General features: G+C 42.6%; 1 protein-coding gene and 1 long non-coding RNA gene across 3 annotated transcripts in view; one reads left to right on the forward strand and one right to left on the reverse strand.

Moving 5' to 3' along the window:
• Positions 1–678: 678 nt before the first annotated feature.
• Positions 679–15435, forward strand: LOC123072048 (uncharacterized). 2 transcript variants are annotated; one of them, XR_006434812.1, is made up of 4 exons: positions 679–1034; positions 1119–1432; positions 2635–2872; positions 14371–15435. It is a non-coding gene; the product is annotated as an uncharacterized lncRNA (long non-coding RNA). The 2 variants fall into 2 exon arrangements; XR_006434811.1 differs by lacking the exon at positions 14371–15435 and having other exon boundaries at positions 725–1034; positions 2635–4047.
• Positions 1993–24725, reverse strand: part of LOC123072047 (MADS-box transcription factor 51) — a 32359-nt gene continuing 9626 nt past the window's right edge. Inside the window, exons 2-5 of the mRNA XM_044495608.1 lie at positions 4047–4128; positions 3657–3706; positions 3477–3573; positions 1993–2395 (exon numbers count right to left, since the gene is read on the reverse strand). Of these exons, the coding sequence (XP_044351543.1) occupies positions 2306–2395; positions 3477–3573; positions 3657–3706; positions 4047–4128 (319 nt within the window). The 3' untranslated portion in view covers positions 1993–2305. The remainder of the gene's footprint in view (positions 2396–3476; positions 3574–3656; positions 3707–4046; positions 4129–24725) is intronic.

Below are 24725 nucleotides of genomic sequence, written 5' to 3' on the forward strand. Positions count from 1 at the left end.
CCGTCGCCGGGATATAGCTAGTGGTGGCCGAGGACGCGGGGGGTGCGAGGCGAGTTGGGGGAAGAAAACCTTGACTTTTCCCCTGTCGGTGTGGGCCAGACGTGCTTTTCCCTAGCGCCGGAGCCCCCAACGGCTCCCCAGCGCGCCGGGTTTGGCCTGTGACCGCCGGGCGGAAAAAAGGTTCGAACCGGCGATTTTCGGCGTCCTGGGGGCACGACTGGGCCGTTTTTTCGGCGTCGGCGTCGAAAAAGTGGCCTGAAGGGCCTGTTGGGGGCGCGGCTGGAGATGCCCTAATTAAGCTCGCTGACGCTGCTCTCGTCCCGTTACGAATTCCTTCTTTGCTTCCCTTTTTCGAGGCTCATTTCATTTGTCCGACAATTTGCGTCTTCACCACATGGCTATGCCAACTTGCCAAGATTCGTGCGGTTTCTCCCCTTGCCTGTACTACATTCAATACTACCTCTCCAGTCAGTCCAAGTAGCTGCTTGCTTGACCCGGGGCACAGCCCAAGGGGCAACCCGCCGCCGTCGATAGTTTGCCTTTTTGGTGAAAGACCTGTCGGTGGGACGACATGCCCGATATGGAAGAGACGTAGCACACAGTGATCCCGGGGCATATGACGCATATGTCCCCGCAGCGTGATTCGACTCTCTGCCCGCTCGAAACGTATGCCCAGCGCCCGACGTTTCGACCGCGGAGACCGCCACGCGACCAGGCGCGCGTGGCCCCAAGCTGCTAGTTTATTACGACGCGGCTTCCTTCCTTGGCCTGACCTGAGCTGCTGTCTATCTATGCCTCCTCCCCCTCTCTCCCCGTTTCCATTTGCTGCTGCTTCTTCTGGAGCTTCTCCTCTCCTGCCTTCCAGTCCCTGCAAGACGCGCGACGCGCGGCAAAGGTGGGTCAATGCGTGTGTTCGAGTTCTTTGCCGCTTTGGTTGATACTGTTGCTCGTCTCATGGACAAGTGTTGTTGTTGATTTTTCATGATATGCACGAGCGGGGGTTTGATTTCCGTCGCCGCGGCCTGAGACGAGGGGTTCGTCCACACAACTCAACCTTTTCACGCGCGTCGATCTTCTGTGGATTTACCATATGACACAGACTACATGCTGTGATGCAGTAGAGCGGATGTGTGTTTCCGTGCAAGGTGAGATCAACCTGTCAACATTAGCCAGGGCGTACGTGCATGCGCTTGTGCGTCCCGGAGGCCAAGAGGAAGGAAGGAAGGAAGGAAGGGAGGAGGACGGCGCATCCACGATTCTGTCCCGTCCCGGCGAGGCAATCGATCGACGCCATCGGTGGTGCGGTCGTCATCAAGCGCACAGATGGGGATGCTGCCATTGCCGGCGCCGGCGGCGACCGACGCTAGCTAGCTGGAGGCGGGTGGGCGTTTGCGTCTTACTCTGGGCGGCTGGCCCTTCATCTGCATGTCAGGTGTGTTTGCTCGCTCCGTCGCTCGTACTGTATTTCATTCTCTGATGTTAACGCGGCCAGCCTGTACACTCCGAAATACTGTATTTTTGCAGGTTTGTAGTGCTTGTTTTCAGAGCTTAGAAAAAATATCTGCACAAATAAATTGCCAGATCTATGCACTACACATATTTTTTTTCGGGATTAAAGCTGAACTTTTGGTTTTTGCCTTAACGCGCTACATAAACGAAACATGCTTTCTGCACAATATGTATGTCGAGATCGAGATTCAGCAAACACTAACATTCAAGAGGACAAGCCCAAATCCCACATCTAGTAGACCGCAAGGAGAAAAGAACAGATGCTGAAATAGCAGCAAATGCAAGAAAAAGTAGGCCCACATCTCATTATCCAGCAAGGCTACTACTTTCTTTTCCGGATAAATTGCAAGGCTACTACTTATTTCGTCTCACATCAGCAATATGGGATCACAAACCAGACTGCACTTACTGAGCGGTCCTTTTGCTTAATGCAGACATGGATATGATCCTCACCAAGTTAAAAGAGGAAACATCTGCATTAGGTTATAAAGTGCATCCACATAAACTGATTTCTCATTCAGTTGCAATTTTATTTTTCAGAGAGAGATCATTCAGTTCCACATGACAGGAATAGTGAAGGATGACAACAGATTGATAGGTTCACATAAATATCACATACAGAACATTTTTATTGAATTAGTATTAGCCCACCACCCTTTTATTGAATTTGCCCTTATTGCCATACACGTTACAAGCAGCAGCTCTGACAACTCTTTGATACCCAACTGGGGAAGAGTGTTGCATCAGGAAACAGGGCATTGCTTGTACCAAATGCAGACACATCACATGACTGCTCTCAAGTCCTTCCTCGCTTCTTCTGTCCCCTAGGACCGTTGGAGTTCTCGCCACTCCTCGTGCTTGAGCCGCTATTTTGTTGCGCCAACATCTGCACTCCAGCCAAACAAGAAAGCAAAGCTTGTAAATAATCTTGGTACATGGATTCAGAGGATCTATTCTGATGTCTCCATTTTGTCTTTGTTTTTAGTTTATATGCTTAATTGCCTTGTAAACAGTCTCTGTATTGATTTAACTCTCCAACCAGGTTCTGTTTCAAAACTTAATTTCCTATTCGCAGGTAACTGACAGGATCTATTCTGATGTCTCCATTTTGTTCTTTCATTTCAGGCAGCCTGCAATGCAAATCGGCTTACTAATGCTTACGAATAAGCTGGACAATTCTCAGAAAAATGGAAAAAGAACCCACTTGTCACGGGCTTACGGTAAACATCAATAGTAGCCTGATTCTAGTATAGCCAGAAGATATGTTGGCATCTGATATTCTGACATCACATGAATGTTCATACTTAATTTAGGCCTACCAAACAAAGCTTCCTCACAAGGATTTCATTATCTTTGGCACAAGGTCAGTCTCTGTGCATGTGTCTGTTGCTTGGATCATATCCACAAGTACAGTTCTACTCAAGCAAGGGCTGCAAACAAACCTTTTTGCCCTGTTTGGAATGGATACTTTACTATGGATACCGATGCCAGGTCCTTATGCTGAATCTAGAAAATCTACTAGCAGTTAACTCCTTCTGAGTTACGATGAAACTATCAAAGGCAATCACATCCATAGTAAAGTATCCAGTGAGCTTATTTTCTTTTACCTATCATTTACCAACACATAGGGTCTAATGTAGCACACACATTCAGCCCATTATCTCAAGATGTAAGTACTTCATTGAACTTTTTTATAGTAGAACTGATAATCAAAATGGAAACTACATACCCTACATCAGTAGATAAGTAACAATATATATTCAGTAGGAATGAATTTTGTATAGTTAGGGCATCAAGAGCAAGACTGTGGAAACCAAGATAGTGATAAAGCTGTGAGCTGCTGAATTAGTGAAAGTAGCTGAAAACAGAGCCATTTTCTGATGGAGCAAGGTTCCAAAGGGAACCAGAGACTTGATGCATTGACACAAAAGCTGATTACAGGTGTCAATAGAACCGCTGAAGTGTACCTTTTTTGATTTTGTATTCCTCAAAGCATCTGTCAGGAGTTTCTCCAGTTTTTCTAGCTTATTAGCATCTGAGTCATCAGCATTGTTTTGAAGAGACCTGCAGGATTGCACCTAACCAGCTTAGGAAAAAACACAGTAAATAACATACTAGAAGAGATTATGAAAGGTCTCAAGGGCTACCAAGAAGCAATCTCTTTAAGCCTTGGCTGTATGTTTGAAGGGTCACCATCCTGGTTCAGAACCAAAAGATCATGTCAGAAATATGCAAGTATATAAACAATCATATAATTTGGCTATCCTGGATACAAAATGGGGTAAATAGAATATAGATGGCTTATTTGGACAAACAAGTAGCTACCAAGCAAGACTGTATTTGTATTCATTTTGCTGGTCCTATGCATAGGCGACATAATCGTTGATTACAAACACTTCATCATGCACATCATATTGCCATGGAAACTTCAGAAATGTAAACTGATTGAATGAACAGTATGATGCTTGGGAGTTATATATTCCACACCTAAACAAGCTGTAAGATATGCAATAAGAAAGCTGTATAGATTATTTTACATTGTTGCTACTTGCATCGCCTCCATTCACGTTCGTTCCGGCTCCTGCAAATCTCTGATAGCGATCATATGTACCTTCTATGCTGAAAACAAATGCACCACATTAACGTTTGGAAACTCACTGTACTAAAGCTGTAAGACTCTGTCAGGCGATTTTAAACAAAAATTCTAAGTACTGAGGAGAAACAGTAAAATAAAATTAATCACTTTCTCTTTTATAATTTCGTGAAGACCTTCATATAGGTCTTTCAAACAAAAATTTGGTGAAGACCTGCATGTAAGACTCTGAGAGGCAATAAAATTCTAAGTACTTTGGAGAAACAGTAAAATAAAATTCATCTCTTTCTCTTTTATAATTGAGTGAAGACCTGCATATAGGTTCATCATTATCTCAACCTGTGCAAACAATAGCTACAGTGCAATTTCAGAAGCTTTTGTATCACTTCCCTCTTATAAAAGCCCCCTCCTTGGGCCCGAGTAAACCTGATCATGGACAGCCCGGCCCGAAAAACTGGGTTGGGCCAGGTCAGGTTTGCCTTCTGGGACAGGTTTGGGCTTCATTTTACCACCCAAAAGAGTATTAGGGCCGGGCTCAGGCTTCCTTTTTCCTGATTTTCAGGCTGGGCTTGCACGTGCGTACGCTAAAAAATAGTGTCCAGGCCAGGCTTTGGGCAACTTTTTAGGCCAGGCTTCGGGCTTGAAAAAATATTTTTTTTAGGCTTTGGGCCGGGCTCAGGCTTGTAGTTTAAGGACCGGGCTTTGCAAGCCCGGACCGGCCCGACGTATAATCAGGTTTAGGCCTGAGGTCTCTTTGCCTTCCCCTAGTCATTTTCTCCTCGGGGTTCTCCAAGGTCTTCTCCCAAGAGTTCGAGCCTTTGGGGGAGGTATTTGACCTAGAAATTGGGCCCCCGTCAACTAAAACTTCCGTTGAGTTTGTAGCTAGGAACCATTATATAGATAGAATGTAAGGATGTTCATAAATACTACCTATGTACCATAATGCAAAGACGTTTTTGCAGTTCAATTTAAACTGCAAAAACGTTTTATATGATGGGTCGGAGGGAGTACCTTCTAAGCACGTAGGTAAGAACACATATAAGAGGAGAAATTACACCACATATACATTCCTTTCGAACAACATTATTGTCTCCCTTTTAGACTTAAGAGTGTCATCTTCACAAGCCCTCGCTCGATATTTTTCTTTCGTCTCATAACATTTGTATAATTCTTGAGAAGGGCTAGAACAACTAGAAGAAAACTAGGGCCCTCAATAAGACCAACCACTTAGCCACATAAGAGTTAGTTGATCTGGTGAGGTTGACCTAAGGTCAAGATGTTTTTCTTAACCACCTAAGAGAAACCACTTTGCCTAACAGAAGCATAACCGAAAATATAGGGCTTCAATTCCCTGGTACAACCATCGAACTTGTGACACACATAGGTTGTTGCTCTATGCACTCCATTCGTCATGGGTGCAATGCGACGAGCTCAAAATGGTGGTAGGCAATTCGAGCAAAAAAGAGGCATATATCCTCATAGTGGGAGGGGTCTCTATACTCCAAGGAGGATTGGACGCCAAACTTAGCTTAGATCTCCAGGAAAGCCCCTACATAGCTCAAGAAATAGGCCTACATGATAATCATTATCTGACAAAATGGATGTTAGAACTTCAAGATGCATCGCATCAAATATGCAGTTGAATATGTTCATATCCTCAATATTCTTACTTCAGTATGACTCACAACAAATATGCTGGCAAACACAAATACATCTACATCACCATAATGACCCTAATGACTCTAGACTTATTGGGAACCTTCTTCACAAGGGAAGCTCGTGGATTCCAACATCCCTGCCTAGGTCGTCCACACTAACATCGTGTGGTGCACCTCAAGGGCCTGAGCAACCACCATATTTGCAACTCTCCAATGGTGGTCATGCACGCGATATGGTAAGGGTTCCTACATAAGAAACATTAATGAGTACAAGCAAACCTTCTTGTGAAAGCGACCATCCCTAAAAGATCCATCCCAGTATAATTTCTTACCATGGCAAAGGAGCTCAAGGAAGAAAATGAGTAAAGAAAGATACACACAAGAGCTAGGAGCTTCATCATTATTGAAGGCCTAATTATAATTCTTTGGGTCACAATGGGGCAACGACACCCTAGAAGAATCGAAGAGGTGGACCTTGAGCCTCAATAAAGGGTGTGGGCCAAAAGAGAACAAGCAGGACTATTGTCCATGTAGAGGATGATGACATAGCCAACACGAGTCTTCCCCTCAAAGCTTTCTTTTAAATGATGACAAAAAGTCAGGTCACTAAACATGGTGTCTTAGGATAGTCTTTTTTGTGGAGCACGTTGGCGTCCTTATAGATGCACATGTATGAAAGGTTCTCTATAAAGATCCTTCACAAATACCATGAAGACAGGTTGGCATAATTTGAGTTAGGGCAATACCACATGCCTTGGTAGAGCCCAAATCACGCCCTCAATCCGAGCACAGTGGAAATGCCAATTGTAAATGGGACGGGGCATACTTTATCATCAATCGGATAAAGGAGTACAACATGACTCATGTATATAAATGCCCACACCATCACACGTTTAAAGAGCTATATCTAGGCATGGGAGTATTGTGTAAGTAGTTATATCTCTTGGACCATAACATAGGTTGATCAAGAGGGGTTGCTCCTACCTGCTCGTATAGAAGAATAGATTAAAAACCATGGGTGTGCATTGTACAACTTGCTAGCAAGTCGAGTGGCACATTGATGTGCTTTCAAATGTCTCATTGTCTTGTGTTGACAATGAACATGGAAGATTCCCTAGGTTTTGAGCCTCGCCTAAACAAAGATCACTTTGCACTCCAAAAGCGTGAGAAGGACCGCTTGAAAGGTGTAAAAGGATCGGTGCAAGAGCTTGTCCTCGGATGTGTAAACTCCACAACACCGCTTGAAATGTGTAAAAGGGTTGGTGCAAGAGCTTGTCCTTGGATGTGTACATTCCACGACATAAGAAAATTGTTGGATACCAATACATCATATGTTGTTGACACATGAGATTGCTCTACATCACTCATTTGTGCAAATCCTAGATGAATGTGAGCCACAAGAAAACCAAACCCACATGGAGACATTTTAACCACTTAAGGAATGACTCATGAGTGTATTACCCTGTGAGGGAAGCATCATTGCCATCATTGTCCATGAAGCATCTTGTCAAGGTAGTGTATTTGAGAACACCCCAAGAGGAGCCATAAAGGGACAAGCTATGTGACAGATTCCACACTTAAGGGGTCAAGGATTACAATAAATTATTGTTGAAGCGACCATCAAGATATGCGTAGTTCTTTTGCATGAAACACTAGCTTAATCATATTGGAGAAGGTAGGCGAACTTGTGGGAACAATTTCATTGGAGTATGTTTTGGACCAAACCACCATCAAGAGCTGACTGAAAGAAACATTTGATTTGAAACACTTCTAAGATTGGTGGGTTGTAAGAAGCCATGGGGAGTTTTTCGCCACCCATCATAAAGTTGAAGATCCTTCAAGGGAAAGCCTCTCAAAGGATCATCGTTAAAACTATTGATGCTATTGGAAGATTAGAAGAAAATTTGAACAAATGGGAGCAACCAAGTTGGGTTTGCGTGAAAGTTTATGAGTGTACCACAATATCTTCTCTATGCCATGAGATCGATTTCCATCTAAAATAGAGGGTAACCTCCCCTTTGTATCTCCTCTTGGTACCTCCTATGTTGGTAAAGCTCTTGAAATGAGCTAAGGATTCGCCTTTTCAAAGCGTTCGCTTTAGGATCCAACATAAACCTTCATCCATGGGTTATCATTGTTAACAAACAAATGAAGCATGGGAAAACTTTGAGTTGACACAATAGGATCGATCTATCACTCTTCCCTTTGGCCTTTTGGAATACATACTACCATCATCTTTCTCTTCTACCTAGATGAGTGCAATATCTTGAGGGTTGTACGAGAACAATAACATATGCTGCTAGAAGAAATGAACCCTTCCTAATTTCCCATGTGGTCATACCAAGACTCAATGGATAAGAGCTACGATGTTTTTAAAAACCTCTAACAAAACATGAGGGCCTTTTGACTGCTTGGTAGATGGCAACAAGAGGTGCCTCTTTGGCACCTTTTTTAAGGCATGATTATGGGGAGTGCTTGAATTGGGCTTGTCCTATCAAGGGATCCCATGTAAGAAGCATCACGGTTGTCCCAATATTTTACAAGTAGCCACCATTATTGTTGGTAGACTACCTGTACTACATATCCATCAATATAAGAGCGTTATATCTGATAAATTGAAGGGATGCTTAATGTGCACCCCCTGAATGGAATGGTGCAATTTTCATGCTCTTTTCCATACCTAGAGGTGAGCAATAAATGTTAAGTGACTTTTAAGCCTCTTGACACAAATTTTAGAGCCCTTTGGCTCAGAGACACCTCACAATACTAATGTTAAAACCCTCCTTCGGTGCCACCTATCAAGGAGTGACATAGAGGTGCATTGCATATGTCAAGGACAATAATAGTAAAGGTCATGTATTTAGGTCTATGATGCCGCACTTGGATTGACACCTTGTGCCATTTAGGTAGACGAAGATACTAATGCTCTGTCGGTTTGTAGTGTCTCGCAAACTTAGTGCTTCACCCGAGAGGCCAAGAAGATAAATGCAATTCCGATAACTAAGTATGAGATGAAGAATCATCATGTTTAGCTCTAGGAATAGGATCTCCATGTTTCTGTAGGGGGGCTTACTAGTGGCAGGCAAAAACCCTGTCGCTCTTCATTCATGGCCGCACCAGGGCTCTCTAGCACCCTTGTCAGTTGGACACATGAAAGAGAGAAAGGAAGAAGAAATTTTGTCCTAAACGATAAATGCTAGCATGAGAAAATACACTAAAAGTGCACCTAAAATAGCTAATGACTTTTGGGGATTAATGGCGAGACAACCAGCGGATTAACTATTTTAGTGAGTTTATTTCTGCGGGATTGAGAGGCATATCAGTCATTCGAGCTCGATTGCGCTGGTGGCGCTTTTATCTAGATAAGGTCAAGCGCATCATCCTCTAGGTCAAGCACCTCTCTTATATGGGACTGGGCAACAGTACATGGGCCATGTGCCACTCATTCAACACTCCCTCTCAAGGGGGTGATGGACATCTGTCATTCTCATCTTGTCACACGCCATATTGCATTCTGTAGTTCCCAATCCTTTTGTCAAGCAATCCTTAATCTGTTTCCCTGAATTCACATGCTCTATCTTGATAACCCCAACATATAGCTTTTCTTTGATGAAGAATCTGTCTATTCTCACATGCTTAGTTCTATCCTGTAGTGGATCGCTCTCTAGCTTGATTGCTGATTTTTTATCGCACCACACATTTACACTAGTCTTCAATATTGTTCTTCTAATAAATTTTTTCCACAACATGTCACTTACCATTTGAGCCATAGCTCTATATTCGGCCTCCTCAGTCGATCTGGACACAACAACCTATTTCTTACTTTCCATGATACCAAGTTCCCACCAACAAAGACATGAAATCCCGAGGTTGATCTACGATCATCTAGGCTACTTGCCCAATCTGTATCACAATACCCATCCACCAAGAGATGCATGTTACTCTCAAATAATAGTCCCCTTCAAATACCTCAGAATCATGTGCACTGCTTCAAGATGATCACTCCTAGGTCCATGCATGTATCTGATTACCACACTAACGAGAAAGGCAATGTTAGGGCATGTATGACGTAAGTAGAACAACCTCCCAACTAATCTTTGATACCTCTCCTTATCCACTAGCTTGCCTGACTATGCTGTCACCTTGTCGTTTTGATCAATTGGGTTTGAGGCTGCCCGACATCCTGGCATTCCTACATCTCTTAGGAGATCTGAAGTATACTTCCTCTAAGATAGCGCAATACCCTTGGCATAACTGACCACCTCTATGCCCAGGAAGTATTTGGGTTGGCCCAAATCTTTGACTTTAAAGGCCTTACCTAAACACTCTTTCAGCCTTACCCAAATGCTCAAGATAATGCTTCATAGGATGCATAATTTCTGTTATCAATATCATCAAACCGATATAATTCCTCTAGTATCCTTGCTTTTGCTCAAGTACCTTTTCTCAAAGCAATTGGCAAATCAATCAACCCTTCTGTAGCCACTAACTCATGTTCAGTCTGATCCCCATTAGAGGAGATTGAAATCACATCAGTACTACCCTGTTGTTCCGCCTGTGGGTTATCTAGTTGCTCCCCCTCATGTGCAGCACCATCACCCCGCCTCCGTAAATACACCTTTAGTTATGGGTAATATAGTTGTTGCCCCTTATGTGCAACACTATCACCTCACTTCCGTGAATACACCTTTAATTGTTCCTCTTGCTCTGTTGTCCACCTTGGCACGATACCAATCTGGGTAGGAGCATCGCCTGCCTAGCTTGGCACCCCATTAGTCACAATCGGTCATTCACTCGAGGGTGTTATCAGTTAATGAGATTGTTACTTGCTTTGTTGTATCGACATATCACCCTCAGTTGTTTGCTGCACCACTGAATCACCACCACCACAGCAACCACCGCTGTCCCCTCTTGACCTATTATAGGAGGCTGGGTATGGTCAAGACTATCAAATAAGCCACTAAGATCAATTTCCTCGCCATAAAATGCTTCAGATTCCCTATAGGTGACATCCATGCTCATGAAGGTCCTGTGTTTAGAAGGACTCCAGCACTTGTAGCCTCGTGGTCAGAAGAATAACCCATGAAGATACACTTGATGACCTATGGATCCAACTTGCCCACAAATGGCCTGTGATCCCTGACAAAGCAGACACAACCGAACAGCTTGGGAGGAACCAAAAAATCATTCTTTCCCAGAAGTAACTTAGAAGGTAACTTCATACCTAATATTCTCTATAATGTGCAATTGATCAGGTATATCGTAGTCATCACAACTTAAATCCACAAGAATTTCGGCACATTCATAGTAAACATCAATGATCGGGTAGCCTCCAGAATATGTCGATACTTCCTTTCTGCCACTCCATTATAAGGATGAGTGTCCAAACATGAGGATTGATGCAAAATCCCTTGCTCAAACAAGAAAATCCCAAACACTTTGTTCACACACGAAGTGACATGATCAGTTTACATGTACCTGAACATTGAAGTGATTTTTCACACACGCATAGAAATTCTTGAAGCATTGGAAAGTTTCATCTTTGTGACGCATCAAATAGACCCATGTCATACGTGAGTGGTAGTAAATAAAGGTCAGAAAATACTTTGCACCACTAACTGACACCATAGGATTTTTCCACACATTCAAGTGAGCAAGCACGAACGGGGATATACTACCAAGTCTCTTACTCACATAAGATGTCCTCGTGTGTTGTGCAAACTCACAGGCATCACATTTCAGCTTGTTCTTATCTACTCCATTCGTTACATCAGGAACAACTTGCACATTTTATCAAGGATACATGCCCCATTCTACAGTGATGTTTCATCACCCAGGACTTTTTTTCTTCCCCAGCTGTCGCAAACACCGAGTTGTCCATTTGACCAGGCCCGTCACGGTCATGTACCACAATCACCTACGCCTTATTCCAGTCCCAATCCCCCTTCCAGTCGGCCTCCTGAATCAAGCGCAATCCTCTGTCCAGTGTTGCCCTATAGTCCACCTGGTCGATTAGAGCACTCAAAGACACAAGATTGACTAGGAAGGCTGGCACATGTAAGACTAAAGATAACTCAATAGTGGGGGTACATTGAACTCTCAATAGGGTATAATGTCCCTTCAGCTGTACATATGGTGTTAGTTGGACATGGAGTACGCTGATCATATGACTAAAATTCCCTGAAGTCACCTGCAACATGTTGAAATGCACCAGAGTCTAGTACCCACTCTGCATCAGTTCTGTGAGTAGCATTGTGGGCGTTTCACTGTTGCCATCATTTGTACAGATAAGATGAGCCAAACTTGGAAGACTAGCTAGTATCCTCCTGGCTATCATGTTGTTCGATCTCACACGTATGCTCCACTTCCTGCATCACTTTGCCAAGGAAAAGCATCAAAGCAAACACTTGTTGCCACATACTTGTTGCACATGTCCATAGCAAACCAACGCCCTTGGTTGCTGCCTCACGTAGCTCACACCTGCCCGACACATGTGTCCGCTTCCGGTCATGGTCTCCTACTAGCATTTCAGCTCCTTCGTGCCTTGCTCCTTCCTGTACGTCACACGAACATCCATAATCCGACCGCACTAAATCCATGACATTGGTCTCCTCCGCCAAGTCATTAAACATATGCACGACCTCACCACCTTTCATCTTCCTCCCAGGCAGCCACACACAATAGCTAGCCTTCCTCCTCGAATAGTTGTGCGCAACAATAACACCTCCAACAAAAGCAGCATCAACAAAGGCACCCGCAGCTCCTCTCTAAACTCCAAGACAACAACAACATTCACTACCTCCTGCTCCTCCCTAATCAACTTCAGCTCCTCACCGCCTCCAAAACCACGACAACAGCACCTCCTGCTCCTATGCCAACCAGCGAGAAGCCCAAAACCAAGAACAATAATAACCAACAAGAGGAAATTTGGAAATCCTCATGACCAAGCACTATTGTCGTCGTGTCTCCTACGCCGCAACGCACGCTCCTGGCACGCAACTCATGCAGTTTAATGCCTTGCCCGAGCCATCACCATCGTCTTGGCCTTTTCTTCAAGCCTCATGCTCTGATACCATGTGGGATTGGAGGAGAGGCATACAAGTCAGTCGAGCTTGATTTCAATGTCGGTGCTTCTATTCACACAGCGTCGAGAACTCTTATATGGGCCTAGGCCACCTAGGCCAACAGTACATGGGCATGGGCCACTCATTCAACAGTTTCACATTAGGTCACTATGCTAAGTGGGAAAAAATTGATGACCCCTAAAATGAAGTTTGCTTAGAGCTCAGTAGTTAGTATTATTCTAGTATTTTAGTGGATCCATGATTCTAAATTGAATGGAAGGACAATCATACTATCAACAGGGGCACACACGTTGGAACTAGGAATGAACACTTCCAAAATCTTGAAGCAATCCCCCACATTTTCCACCCTTATTATTGTTGAAGTGCATATGTTGATTGCCTAGCCCTTTCCATTAGTTCAGACTTTTGGTTGTGTTGGCTAGTGCATGAAGCTTAACATGGTATCGGGCCCTAAGGTTTTGAGTTCAAGTACTGGATTTCATAATTTATCAAAAAATTGTTGTTGCCCTCTTTTGTATCCACGTATAGGCCTCTTGAGCTATACCTCTGAGTCTAGTCACGTGTTGGCTTCTCGCGTCACACGTGAGAGGGGGTGTTGAAGTGTATATGTGGATTTCCTAGCCCTTTCCATCAGTTCGGATTTTTGGTTGCGTTGGCTAGTGCATGAAGCTTAACAATTATCTCATTTGAAACACTTTACACTCTCTTGGTACCTTCACATCAGTCGGTCAAAACTATCAAACCTGGTGATTTGGGAGAGTTGTTGAGTGAACTAGCTGTTTCCAAAGTTTCTTTTTTGAACTACTTAGTCTTATCCATGCCTACTAGGCTCCACGTCATTTAGGCATATCTCTTCTAGGCCGGATACCACTGAGGTATTCTCTGTCCTCTACTTCTGAGCTAGCAAGTTTTCTCCAACTAGTACAGTTCCACTATAGCTCTAGCACATTTGAGCGGTGCTTTTTTGGAACCTCAATTTGTGACCTAGTTGTTTTCCACCAAGCCATTTTCAGAGGGTGACCTGTTAGATCAAATGCCTCTAAGCAAGAGTTTTTTGGTATTTCCGACTGCCTCATCCTTTATGGCAACACCATGTTGTTTTGAACGTCCAACACCTATGAATAATCATCAGCTGGTATCTCCGTGTAGTTGGCTTCCAAGTGCTATGGACATTTTTTTTGGAGTTCTCCCCCCCCCCCCCCCCCCCCGTTGTTCAATTTTTTAAACTTGTTTGGTGTTTTCAGTGTCATGTTCAGAACTTGCAGACGAGTTGCTTTTTGTATCCAACAACCAAATTTATGGGTTTCTACAAATATGAGTCCCTAACCCTTGAATTGGGTGATGAAAATTGTGAAAGCTAAAACCCTTGATGAGAGAGCTCCTTTATATTGTGCTTCACCTCTCTTTCTCCAAATCTACCCTTTTGGTCCTCGAGAGAGAATCCATGTGTTGTTGGGATTAGTTTGGTACTCTTGTTGGAGAGCACGTCATATTGACCTAGCGCTTTTGCTTGTTACTCTTGGAGGGTGCGTGTCCCCAAGATGTTTAGATCACCTGGAAGCCTTCAAGTTGTGGAGGAGCTACGGTTTTGTAAGGCCCGAGATGACCTACTTCATGCGAAGATCTACCCTGAGTTAGGCTTGGACTTGGTGTTAATGGCCATGGCAGGATAGGTGGGCTTAGACCTTGGTGGTTGGAAAGGTGAGACCTTTGTGAAATTAGAATTCTATGTTTGATCCTAAAACAATGAAGATGTATGAATGTGCCAACAGTTCAAACCTTGGATACATCTTCATGTTTGCATGCCCTATCTCTTACCCCCCCCCCACTTCAAGTTTTGCTTCTGAATTACTTTCTTAGAACTTACATGCACTAGAGTGTTATAGGAAACTACTCTCAGTAGGGTTTAAAATATGCCAAATCTTGTTAATTTTTGGTACTTGTATATTTACCCCTCCCCTCCAAATACATAAACAACCCTACATACAACCCAAATGTTGAAGTTGTGTTGCGTGAGCATAACTAGGTTCAAGTTTAGAAAATGTTCATCTACCAACATGGCAAGAACTTTCCTCCATTGAGTTTTGTACACAATGACACAATAGAACTACAATTCTTGGGAACTAAGAACAAAATCATCTAAAGAAATCTCTAATAGATATGGTGGTTGATACACAAGGGAATGGAAAGGGGGCAACAACATGTAAGATATCATTGAATGCCCACTCATGAGCCAAGGTAGGAGTGTTCACATCTTGCAAAAATTGAATTCTTCTTTATATAGCACTAGTCATTTGTTTGTTTTGAAGTATGAAGGCTAATAGGTAGACTTTGCTTCTGGAAGGGAGCATTGTGACAATCCATGCCCATTAGGATTTGGCTTGTGTTTAGCCCTCATAAACTAGGCCATTTTCCATGAGGATTTACCAATGTAAGGTAGTCTCACATTCCTCAAAAAATGTATAACTTAGTAGTATTACATCCAAAAAGAACATCTCACTCCACAAGGCCATCATAACCTATGGACTCGGGCTGCCCACTGGCTCCTTTGATCGTCACCAACCTGGTAAGTGTTCACGCTATGTGACTGTAGAAGAGAGAGGGGCACCATGACGAGATGGGTAGCTACAACTCAGCAAACTGTCACCTACTTGTAGCAAGGGTCATTGTGTATCCCTTGAGCATCCAAGGAAAGGATACTAAAATACAAGAATTGGAACAAAACAAGGATTGTGGCCAAACTAGGTGACTTGATAAGAAGAAACACACCATGCTCACATGAGTAACTACAAGTTAGGAGCTTTGAGGTGCTTTCAACATAGATATTTTGGACGCCACAATCATCAACAACAAAGAAGGTTTTAGCACCAAAGACATGAGAGTATTCAAGAGGTAATGAGTAAGAACACAAAAATGGGATGTGATAATGGATTCTACTTCTAGATACAATCATTTGCTGGAGGGCCTAGCTGTAAGCATCAAGCTAGCCATAAGATACGATTCAAACTAAATGACCTAGATCAAGACATGAGTTTAACTGACACTACAATATACTCCAAGCAAATATAGGACTTAATGACCTAAAACTTGTTATATTCTTTAGTGACCTAAAACATCTTATATTTGTTTATAGAAGGAGTACATGTCGAAACTAACAACCTATATCAAGACATGAGTTAAATGACCAAAAGTAGACCTTTTTAAGCATCACAATGTCTCGTCAAATTGTCGACGAAAGTTTGGATGGAAGTCTACATTGGATTATAAGAATATATTGGTAGCATTGCTAAGGCATTTCACCACAACAACATATCCTAAAAGTGAAATGTCTCCACATAAAAGGCTAAGTTTAGCTTTAAATATGTAGGCTTGGCGACAAAACCCAATAAAAGCTTTACTTTGGCAAATCAATAGAATCTACTTCCTCTGCTTCTAAATATAAGCCTTTTTAGACATTTCAATACAGACTACATACGAATGTATATATACACATTTTAGAGTGTAGATTCGCTCATTTTTGCTTTGTATGTAGTCCGCGTTGGAATCTCTAAAAAGGCTTATATTTAGGAACAGAGGAGTAAATACATGAAATATTTAACATTTAATTATGTTAAAAGGAAACTTCATGAAGGGGGTGAACATTAGTGAATCACTATATATTATCTTATTGGAAATTTACTTTATGTCAACACTAAAAAAGAAAGATACACTATTTCTTACTAGAAATTTGCTTTTTGTATGTACCACTAAAGTTAATCTCAACCAAGTAAACAAAAATCTTACAAAATTAAACTTCAAATATGAAAGGAGTTCACAATGAATTGCTAAAAGTAGCAATATTCAAGTGATATGCAAGTTTACAATAGAACAATTGTTGGATAAATTCAAGTATATGTATATCAAACAATCATGCCAACAAATTATACTAGTAAAACATAGTAATTTTTATATCATTGTAGGCACCATCACCACTATACGAAGCAAAGATCCTATAACTCCAGTTGTTGCAGCAATTCCCACTTCAGTGAATATTTATCAAAGTAGAATTTCCTATGGAACCTTTTAAAACAGAGTTAGGCACAGAAATGCAAATGAACCTTCAAACTTTAGAAATCACAAGTAGCATAAAAATCACCAAGCAACAATCATTATCATGACATGATATTATAATACCCTCTTCGCACAAGGCATTACTTTACAAAAAATTCTATTAAAGGTTGTGAAAACGACTCCAAAGTGACATTCTATAAATAAATAAATTATTTCTAATATATTGCTTAATTCTGATTCATAATGTAAAAGTTTACCTAAAATTATGGACTAAATCTGCACTCTTACTTTCAAATATATTTAACAAAACTATTCTAGATCTATACGTATTTGCGTCCACAATTTTATTAAGAAAACATTAATGTTCTTTAGACATGAACCAAAACATATTGCAATATATATTATATTATGATGTATAAAGAATAACTACATATCATAATTAGACAAAATCAGCTAATTATCGTAGCGTCATCTATGCATTTGTTCAAATGACAAGCGCAAACTTATAGCAGATAGAAATAGTACTCAGTGTAGACATCTTACAGGTAAACACCAGTTTTATTCAACATAGGTGAATCGAATTGGATCATAGTAATGATATATCTACCACATTGGATGTCTAGACAATATCTAAAATAAGATGCGAGATCATCCTATCCTTATAAACTGCACGGTACATAGACACTTTTGATACGGTGGCAAAGAGACAACAGCAAAGGTGAAGCATCATCATCTTTCCTCATCAGGTATGCCTACGTAGACAAAAGTTAGATGTACAGGCTAAGACATGGCGCTAAAGGTGGAATGCCAATAGATGACTTATCTTGATACACTTTATTGCTAGCCCATGCATTTTTACAATTCTAAATATTCACTGTGGATGTTCATTATGAGTCTTTCCCAAAGAGAGAGAGGGAGAGGGAGAGGGAGAGATGGAGAGAGAGAGGGGGAGGGAGAGAAAGGGAGATCTGCCCCCCTCAAGTTACTGAATCCAAAAATGCTCGGTCGTGCTACTTAAGATTAAAATTTTAACATAGTAATGGACTTTTAGTCACGTAAACAAGAAAGAGAGGTCGAACCCGAGCATGACCAATATCGTGAGGCAAAGGGAGTACTAACTACTAAACACTGTGAAGGTGCATTCAGTATGATCTTTATGTGCGAGTTCGGGAGTTGGCACATCCTAATAGGAGTGCTTAGGTCATGTCCAAACGTGCATGAACCTATAGGGTCGCACACTTTAAGGATGGAGTCTAACTTGGATTAGGATCTGAATTAGATCAGGCATTGAGTCCTTATGAGCCTTCAATGTATAAGTCCATTATGGGGACATCTACATAAGGAGAAGGGGCAAATGTTTTAGACTTGCCAATTCAACACTTTTCAAGCCAAGCTGCCACTTCTCTGACGTCCAAAGTGATGAGTGGCGTTCCTCCTCGAACGTGTGGGTACCTTGGAGGTGTTGCAACTATGATGCTCGGACGAATCATGTGAGGGAATGGCAAGAACAAGACAATATAACTACACTACATCGACCCGCTACATTGACTACTTCTGATACGGGTAAGCATGTGTAGTGGTAAATTCGTGATCTATAACTTATAGATTGTTCAATTGTGCAGTAGGATGTGTCGTATAAGATTGTCTAGCCTGACCCCTTTTCCTACAATGGTCTTAGAGACAATGTTCTTAACTTTTAGATTTGGGTTACATACATATGGTGATATATATGGAACGCTTTTTTGGTATTGTTTGATGTAGTCAATTATGCATGGTGTTTGTGGATGGATTCATCGTCTGGTATACATGATAGTAATTTATGTTTGTGATACCATATAGCCCTACATGTCGGATTAACCATCGATGTAGACTACGAAACATAAAATCAGTTGGTAGACACCAAGATCAATATGATTGGTTGAATCAGAACAAAGATCATACTGACTTATGGATTTGTCACTAATGTACCATGATCGTGCGATCGAGATCTACGTTAATTCCAAAGGGTCTTGGGTTTAAACACTATAGCCCATTGCATGTGAAGATCAACTGACTGGTCGAATCAGAACATTTCGATATATGATGAAGTCGATAAATATGATTTACCAAGTGAAGAAAAGCATGGTCGAGGTATAGAGTGGATTTGTTATTTTTGTTGAGGTTTCGAGCGTTGTTCGAACCCACCATGTGATCTACCAGTCAAACCCGTTGATCGACAATTGACAGTCAAGATGTCACGAGGGAGGGCACTACCTGTTTGACCTTTGCAAGGGTTGATGCCCCTCTGAAACCCTTTTGAAAGCACCTTTTATATCACATGACATCCTATAAGAGTTCTTGATTCAGATAACACTATATAATGTGATTCAATGAATAATTTGTTTTTGCAGGATTAATGTGTATAGTATGGCCCATTATGTATGTAATGCGTGTATGTAATTTTCCATGACCTGCGTGTCATGAGTATATCACCCAGGCTGGAGCCAAGGGACTATCATTAATTGTATTAACGACCTGCGTGTCGACTTGTGATGATTCCATAATGATATGTAATTTATTACTAACTGTTAGGAGTAACAACTCATATTAGTACTTGGTGGCACACCATACATGGAGCATGTAGATGGAGGTCATGTTGAAGAACAGAACCATAGCGATGAGATCACCATAAGAAGGGTGCCATACTATATATCACAATCATGTGAATGTTGTGGATTTTATTCTTGTTTTTTTACTCCTATGCATGTTATATGGTAGAAGTAGAATAAACCCTCACATAATAAGAAGTAAAAACTAATGCTTCTCAGTTAAAAGTTACATAGTCACATCTACTCTAAATTAATGGTGGGTTTACAAAAGTAGGATGCCATTATCTTTCCTTAATTAGATGGTTCATGTCCAAAACTTACACACATAGCACTGGTTAACTTGACAAGGTTGTCATAACAGTTAAGGCCGTTGGGACATAAAGGTTGGCGTTGAGGCATAGAGATGTCACCCAATAACATGTGTCATAAAGGGATATGTTAAGCAAGTCGATGTCATCTAGTAACATGTGTCATATAGGGATATGTTAGCAAGTTGTTGCTTACTGAATTCAGTTTTCTCCTAGTAGTGGTGCAAAAGTTCACTAGTAGACTGGTTAACTGCGGGTCTTGAGTCACTCAATATCAATAGAGGAATATTGATTTCAGTGGGAGTACATATTATTAATTTGTTTAATACGGTTAACTATTGTCTATTTGCGTCGTCGATCTTATGATCAACTGGAGGTCGTGGAAGATAGTAGGGGGGAGGGTGGTGCCCCAAAAGATCTCATCTACGATGAAAGGTGACACAATGGTTTTACCTAGATTCAAGCCCTGGATTGATGGAAGTCCTACATCGTGCCTACTAAGATTCATTGATCAATGAGAGGATTAAAATGATGTAGATCAAATTTAAGAAAAGCAAGATTACGTGCATGTTGCTCTTGGAGTAAGATGATCTTTGACGGAGGGCCGCTTGCTCCTTATATTGGTTGATAGGCGACAATCATAGCTATCTTGGGTGATACGGTACAATCAGGTGATGTTGCTGTTATGGGGAGTGTATCTCTCACAAATGTCAAATCTCTCGCTTAGTGCACACATCCTTATCCCTTTGAAGTGCCGACTGGGCACAATGGGATGAAAGACTTGGGAGCCTTTAGACACCCTTCCGATTACTTGGTCCGTGTAGGCCCTTGAGGCATCCTACTCCGACTAGATTTTATGTATTCACTGACAAACCCCACGAGTACATGAAATGAATTATTCTTATGCCTACTAGATGGGTCTCGAAAAGTATCATCCACTCCAACTTTCTAGGGCTTCTTCAAGGTTGGTTCAACGGAGTGGCGACCTCAATCTCTATGGATCCCTTCGCCATGCATGGTTCAACAGGTTTCCTGAATCATAACTTCGGTCTAATATCGAGACCAATGCTTGGAGACGGCATTCGAGGTTGGAAAACGAAGAGTGCTTCAACCACGACCAGCCTAGGTTGAGTCGTTCCCGCCGCTTCCGTTCGCTAGCATGAATTTTGGATAGTGGAATTGGTGTTTTTTATCTAAACTGTCATCGGTGCAACGATGGCTATAAGAACCCATAGGAGAGAATCTGTTGGACCCCTTTGCCCTTTGGTTTCTCCATGCCCCCTTTCTCCTTGCCCTTTTGCTAGAAAGGTAATTGGGCCATGGACTATGTCAACTCTGGGCGGGACGGAGCTACATGAGTTGGTGGACGGCCACCTCTTGTTGGAGCAGGAGGCCATACACTAGCGCTCTACCCTTGGGGGATTCTACTCAGAACAACCCCAACAAAGTGGTGGTATTTAAAAGCTTCCTCCAAGGATTTTTTTATCCCGCCATCTGCCTTCATTGGTATCTTGGCGTTGTACCAAATCGAGCTTACCCACCTTGGTGCATCAGCCTTGACGTTGCTCGCAATCACCTCTACAATGCTTGGCTTAGGGTAAATCTTCTAGCTCCAGAAAGCTAAAAAAATCTTTAACGATAGGGTTGTTAAGTGTATATGTGGATTGTCTGGCCCTTTCCATCAGTTCGGGCTTGGAGCAACTGGTTGAAGCATTAATTTAATATGGTATCAGAGCCAAGAGGTCTCAAGTTAAGGACCTTGCCAACACATAAAAAAGATTTTGCAGCCTACATAAATTCCATGTCCAAGGACTAATATAGTCTAGACGTGAGAGGGAGTGTTGAAATATATTACCTGCCTCTCTCTCTCCATCAGTTCAGACTTTTCATTGCATTGGCTAGTGCATGAAGCTTAACAATACACACATATGGCCGATCAGACAAGGGTGGAATCCCTTCCCCGTCTGGCTCGATGGCAGGAGCATATCAAGAACATGACCATTGCCACTTGGCACCGGTCAAAACCAATGAGAGATTTCTCTCTGGGAACTTCAGGTTTCCGAGGTACGAAACCTCTTAGACTTGCAACTGAGGAAAAAGAGAGGCGATTCAGACCTCGCGAAGAACCCTTACGACTGTAGCGGATGGATCACCCAACTAAAGATGGTTTGTCCCTTCTATTGGTTGATGCTCTTTTGTGGGTGGATCTCAATCTTATTTTTCCTATGGGCTCCTAGCCTCAATGGATAGCCTTTTGTAGGCAATGCCCTTGTCATTCCTCTCACCATCCAACGGTGACATGCTCAACTAGTCTGACTCGGATAGCTGGGAGGCCCATCGAGGTGAGATGAGGACAACTTCTACATGTAGGAGTTACGAGCATATCTTCCCGCCAAGGTGAACGAGACTAGACTGGACTTTTTTTTTGAACATTGACTAGACTGGACTCCTTCGAAGAATTGCTTGCCATCCTAGCCATGCTATTGGGTGATATTTTGCTTGATTGTTAAATGTTAACCTCCTCGTATATACACCTTTCTTTGTTGGGATCTCGCAAGTCAAGGCGAGATAACGCCGACCAGAGGGGGTGTTGGACTTGAACTCTAAGTAGCTTCTCTAAGAGCAAGATAATGCTCGACTTGCCTCACACACCCACCTCTCGAAGCGTCGCCTGGTCGTGGCGTTAGGAGAAACTAAGTGGATGCCTCGCGTTGCTTCGGTCGAGGAGGCACATTAGCTAAAGGGAAAGCACTATTACGGTGGAAGTTGTCGTTTCCCATGGGAGGCACCTGTCACTATGGTCTGTATTCAACAACGATGGCAACTTCTTGTCTTGAGCGGGGTTGCAGATCGTGCCCCCAAGGGACCTTGATGACCTTGGCAACCTGCGATAGATTTATGATTCATGTGTTGCCTCGATGTGTGAGATGGTGACGCGGGAAGTGCGGTTAGGAAATGAGAAAGCAGTCACTGAAGTTTGTCCCACGTAGGTAACAACTTCCTTACACTCAATCCGTGGATAATAGGGGGCATTTCCTAAGAGTTCCAAGGCATTGCTACTTCCCTTGTGCGGAGACTTGACCCTTAGCAACCATTGAGGATGTTCCGGCCTCTGAGCGGCTTAGGTTCATACGGTCTTCACCTATAACAACGAACGTACACCAGAAAAATATCACAAAATTGAGGAAAACCATACCAAATTTCCTCCGCTTTCTGATTCTTGAGTTGACCATCGACCCTTTCTAGAACGCTTGGCTTAAAGGTGGAGTAATTTTAGGGTTGACGGTCGCAACGTCTCTCATCTCTGCTTGCTATACTTAATTTCATCTTTACAATGAGCTTGCATGCAATACATCTTACTATATCACTATTGGATACCTAAGGAGACCACGTTTCTATGTGAAGGCAGGAAAGAGGAATGAAGGTAGGGCACCATGGGTACTTCCTATTCCTTCCTGAATCTCGCGTAATGGCGAGGCCACAACAACCTTAGCATTTGCAGAAAAAAAACACTTATCATGGCCATGCCCCGAGCAATATTTCCATGATGAAAGCAGGTCTCGATTTAATGGGAACTGCAAAGATCACAAATACGAAACTTGGGTGTTTTGTCCAACATGGGTCAGGTTGTCCCTATAAAGTCCATAAGGCCATCTCGGTCATCCACGGCCTGGAATGTCCTCCCTCTCTTGTTTTCTAAGAATGGACCAAACATGTGGAAATGGGGGCGAAAGGCTAATCATGGAGGTTCAAGAAGTCACTTGCGACGTGAATTCCCCTTTGCCATCTGCATTCCCTGTGGACACCCACAATATCTTGGTTATGACATAACTAGCTATGTGCGGGGCGACTCACCATTGTCCTGCTGTCTTTGTAAGATGTCCTTGTGCCGAGACAAATTTCGTTGCAAGTACTACATTGGAATGAAGTGCAATCCATAAGAGGGGCAAGCAGCAACCTTTTGACCGGCGGGGCCTAAGGCCTTACATCACGTGAATAGATAAAGGGGAAACTACTGTTTGATGCCTTAGTTTTGCTAAGGGTCCTCTCGCTTTTATGACCTCTGCCCCGAGGTCTTCAAGTCTTCTTTTTCATCGAAGTTGACTCAGGCTCAAGTTTGGGTGCCGGGGTGATTCTTGAAGGTCCACCTGAGTCGATCTTCAGACACATCACTCATTCTTCGAGTGTATCGACATCCTTGGTCTCCATGCCGAGGTTCTTCTTATGGCAACCGACGAAGGCCTTCATGCACCCCTAAACCATGATGACCCCATTAGGCGCAGGGATCTTGAGGCAAGGGTGCGCATAGTTGGGCATGGCCATGAATTTGATGAGTGCCATTCATCCAAGTATGGCAATGAATGTTGTCTTGAGATCCACAACATCAAAGAGCACCTTCCTATTGAGAAATTGACGATGGTGTAGATAGAAATGACAACGTAACATGTCTTATAGGTTGGGCAGAAGATCTACGGGCTTACGTAGAAGAACTGCCTATTTGGCTTGAATGATGGCCTTGGGGTTTATAGGTCGTCATGTGCTTAAGTGAGGGTGAAGCTAAGTGAACTCATAGGTCGATGAGCACCTGGATGATGTTCTAGTTAGCGATCACTGGTGTGAGCACTAAATTTAAACGTCTGAGCTGAATTATGTTTTCGGGGTTGTCCTCTTGGTCGAAGACGATGACGGTCTCCGACCATTGTTACCTGCTTTTGGGATGGGGATGATGGCCAACAATTGCCTTTCGATGACCTTGTACTACTTCCTAAACATGTCGAATGTCGAGCCCCTGAATATATGGTCTAGAATGTGTTCTGAAAGGTGTAGGTGTTGTTATCGGATATGTGTTAACCTTAGCGGTCGCCACCAGATGGCCTCTTTAACTAACGCTTCCACTCCATCTTGAATTGCTTCGTGTATGTGTAGAAATTTAT

The sequence above is a fragment of the Triticum aestivum genome, chromosome 3B (genome assembly GCF_018294505.1).
Source record: "Triticum aestivum cultivar Chinese Spring chromosome 3B, IWGSC CS RefSeq v2.1, whole genome shotgun sequence".
Taxonomy (NCBI): Eukaryota; Viridiplantae; Streptophyta; class Magnoliopsida; order Poales; family Poaceae; genus Triticum; species Triticum aestivum.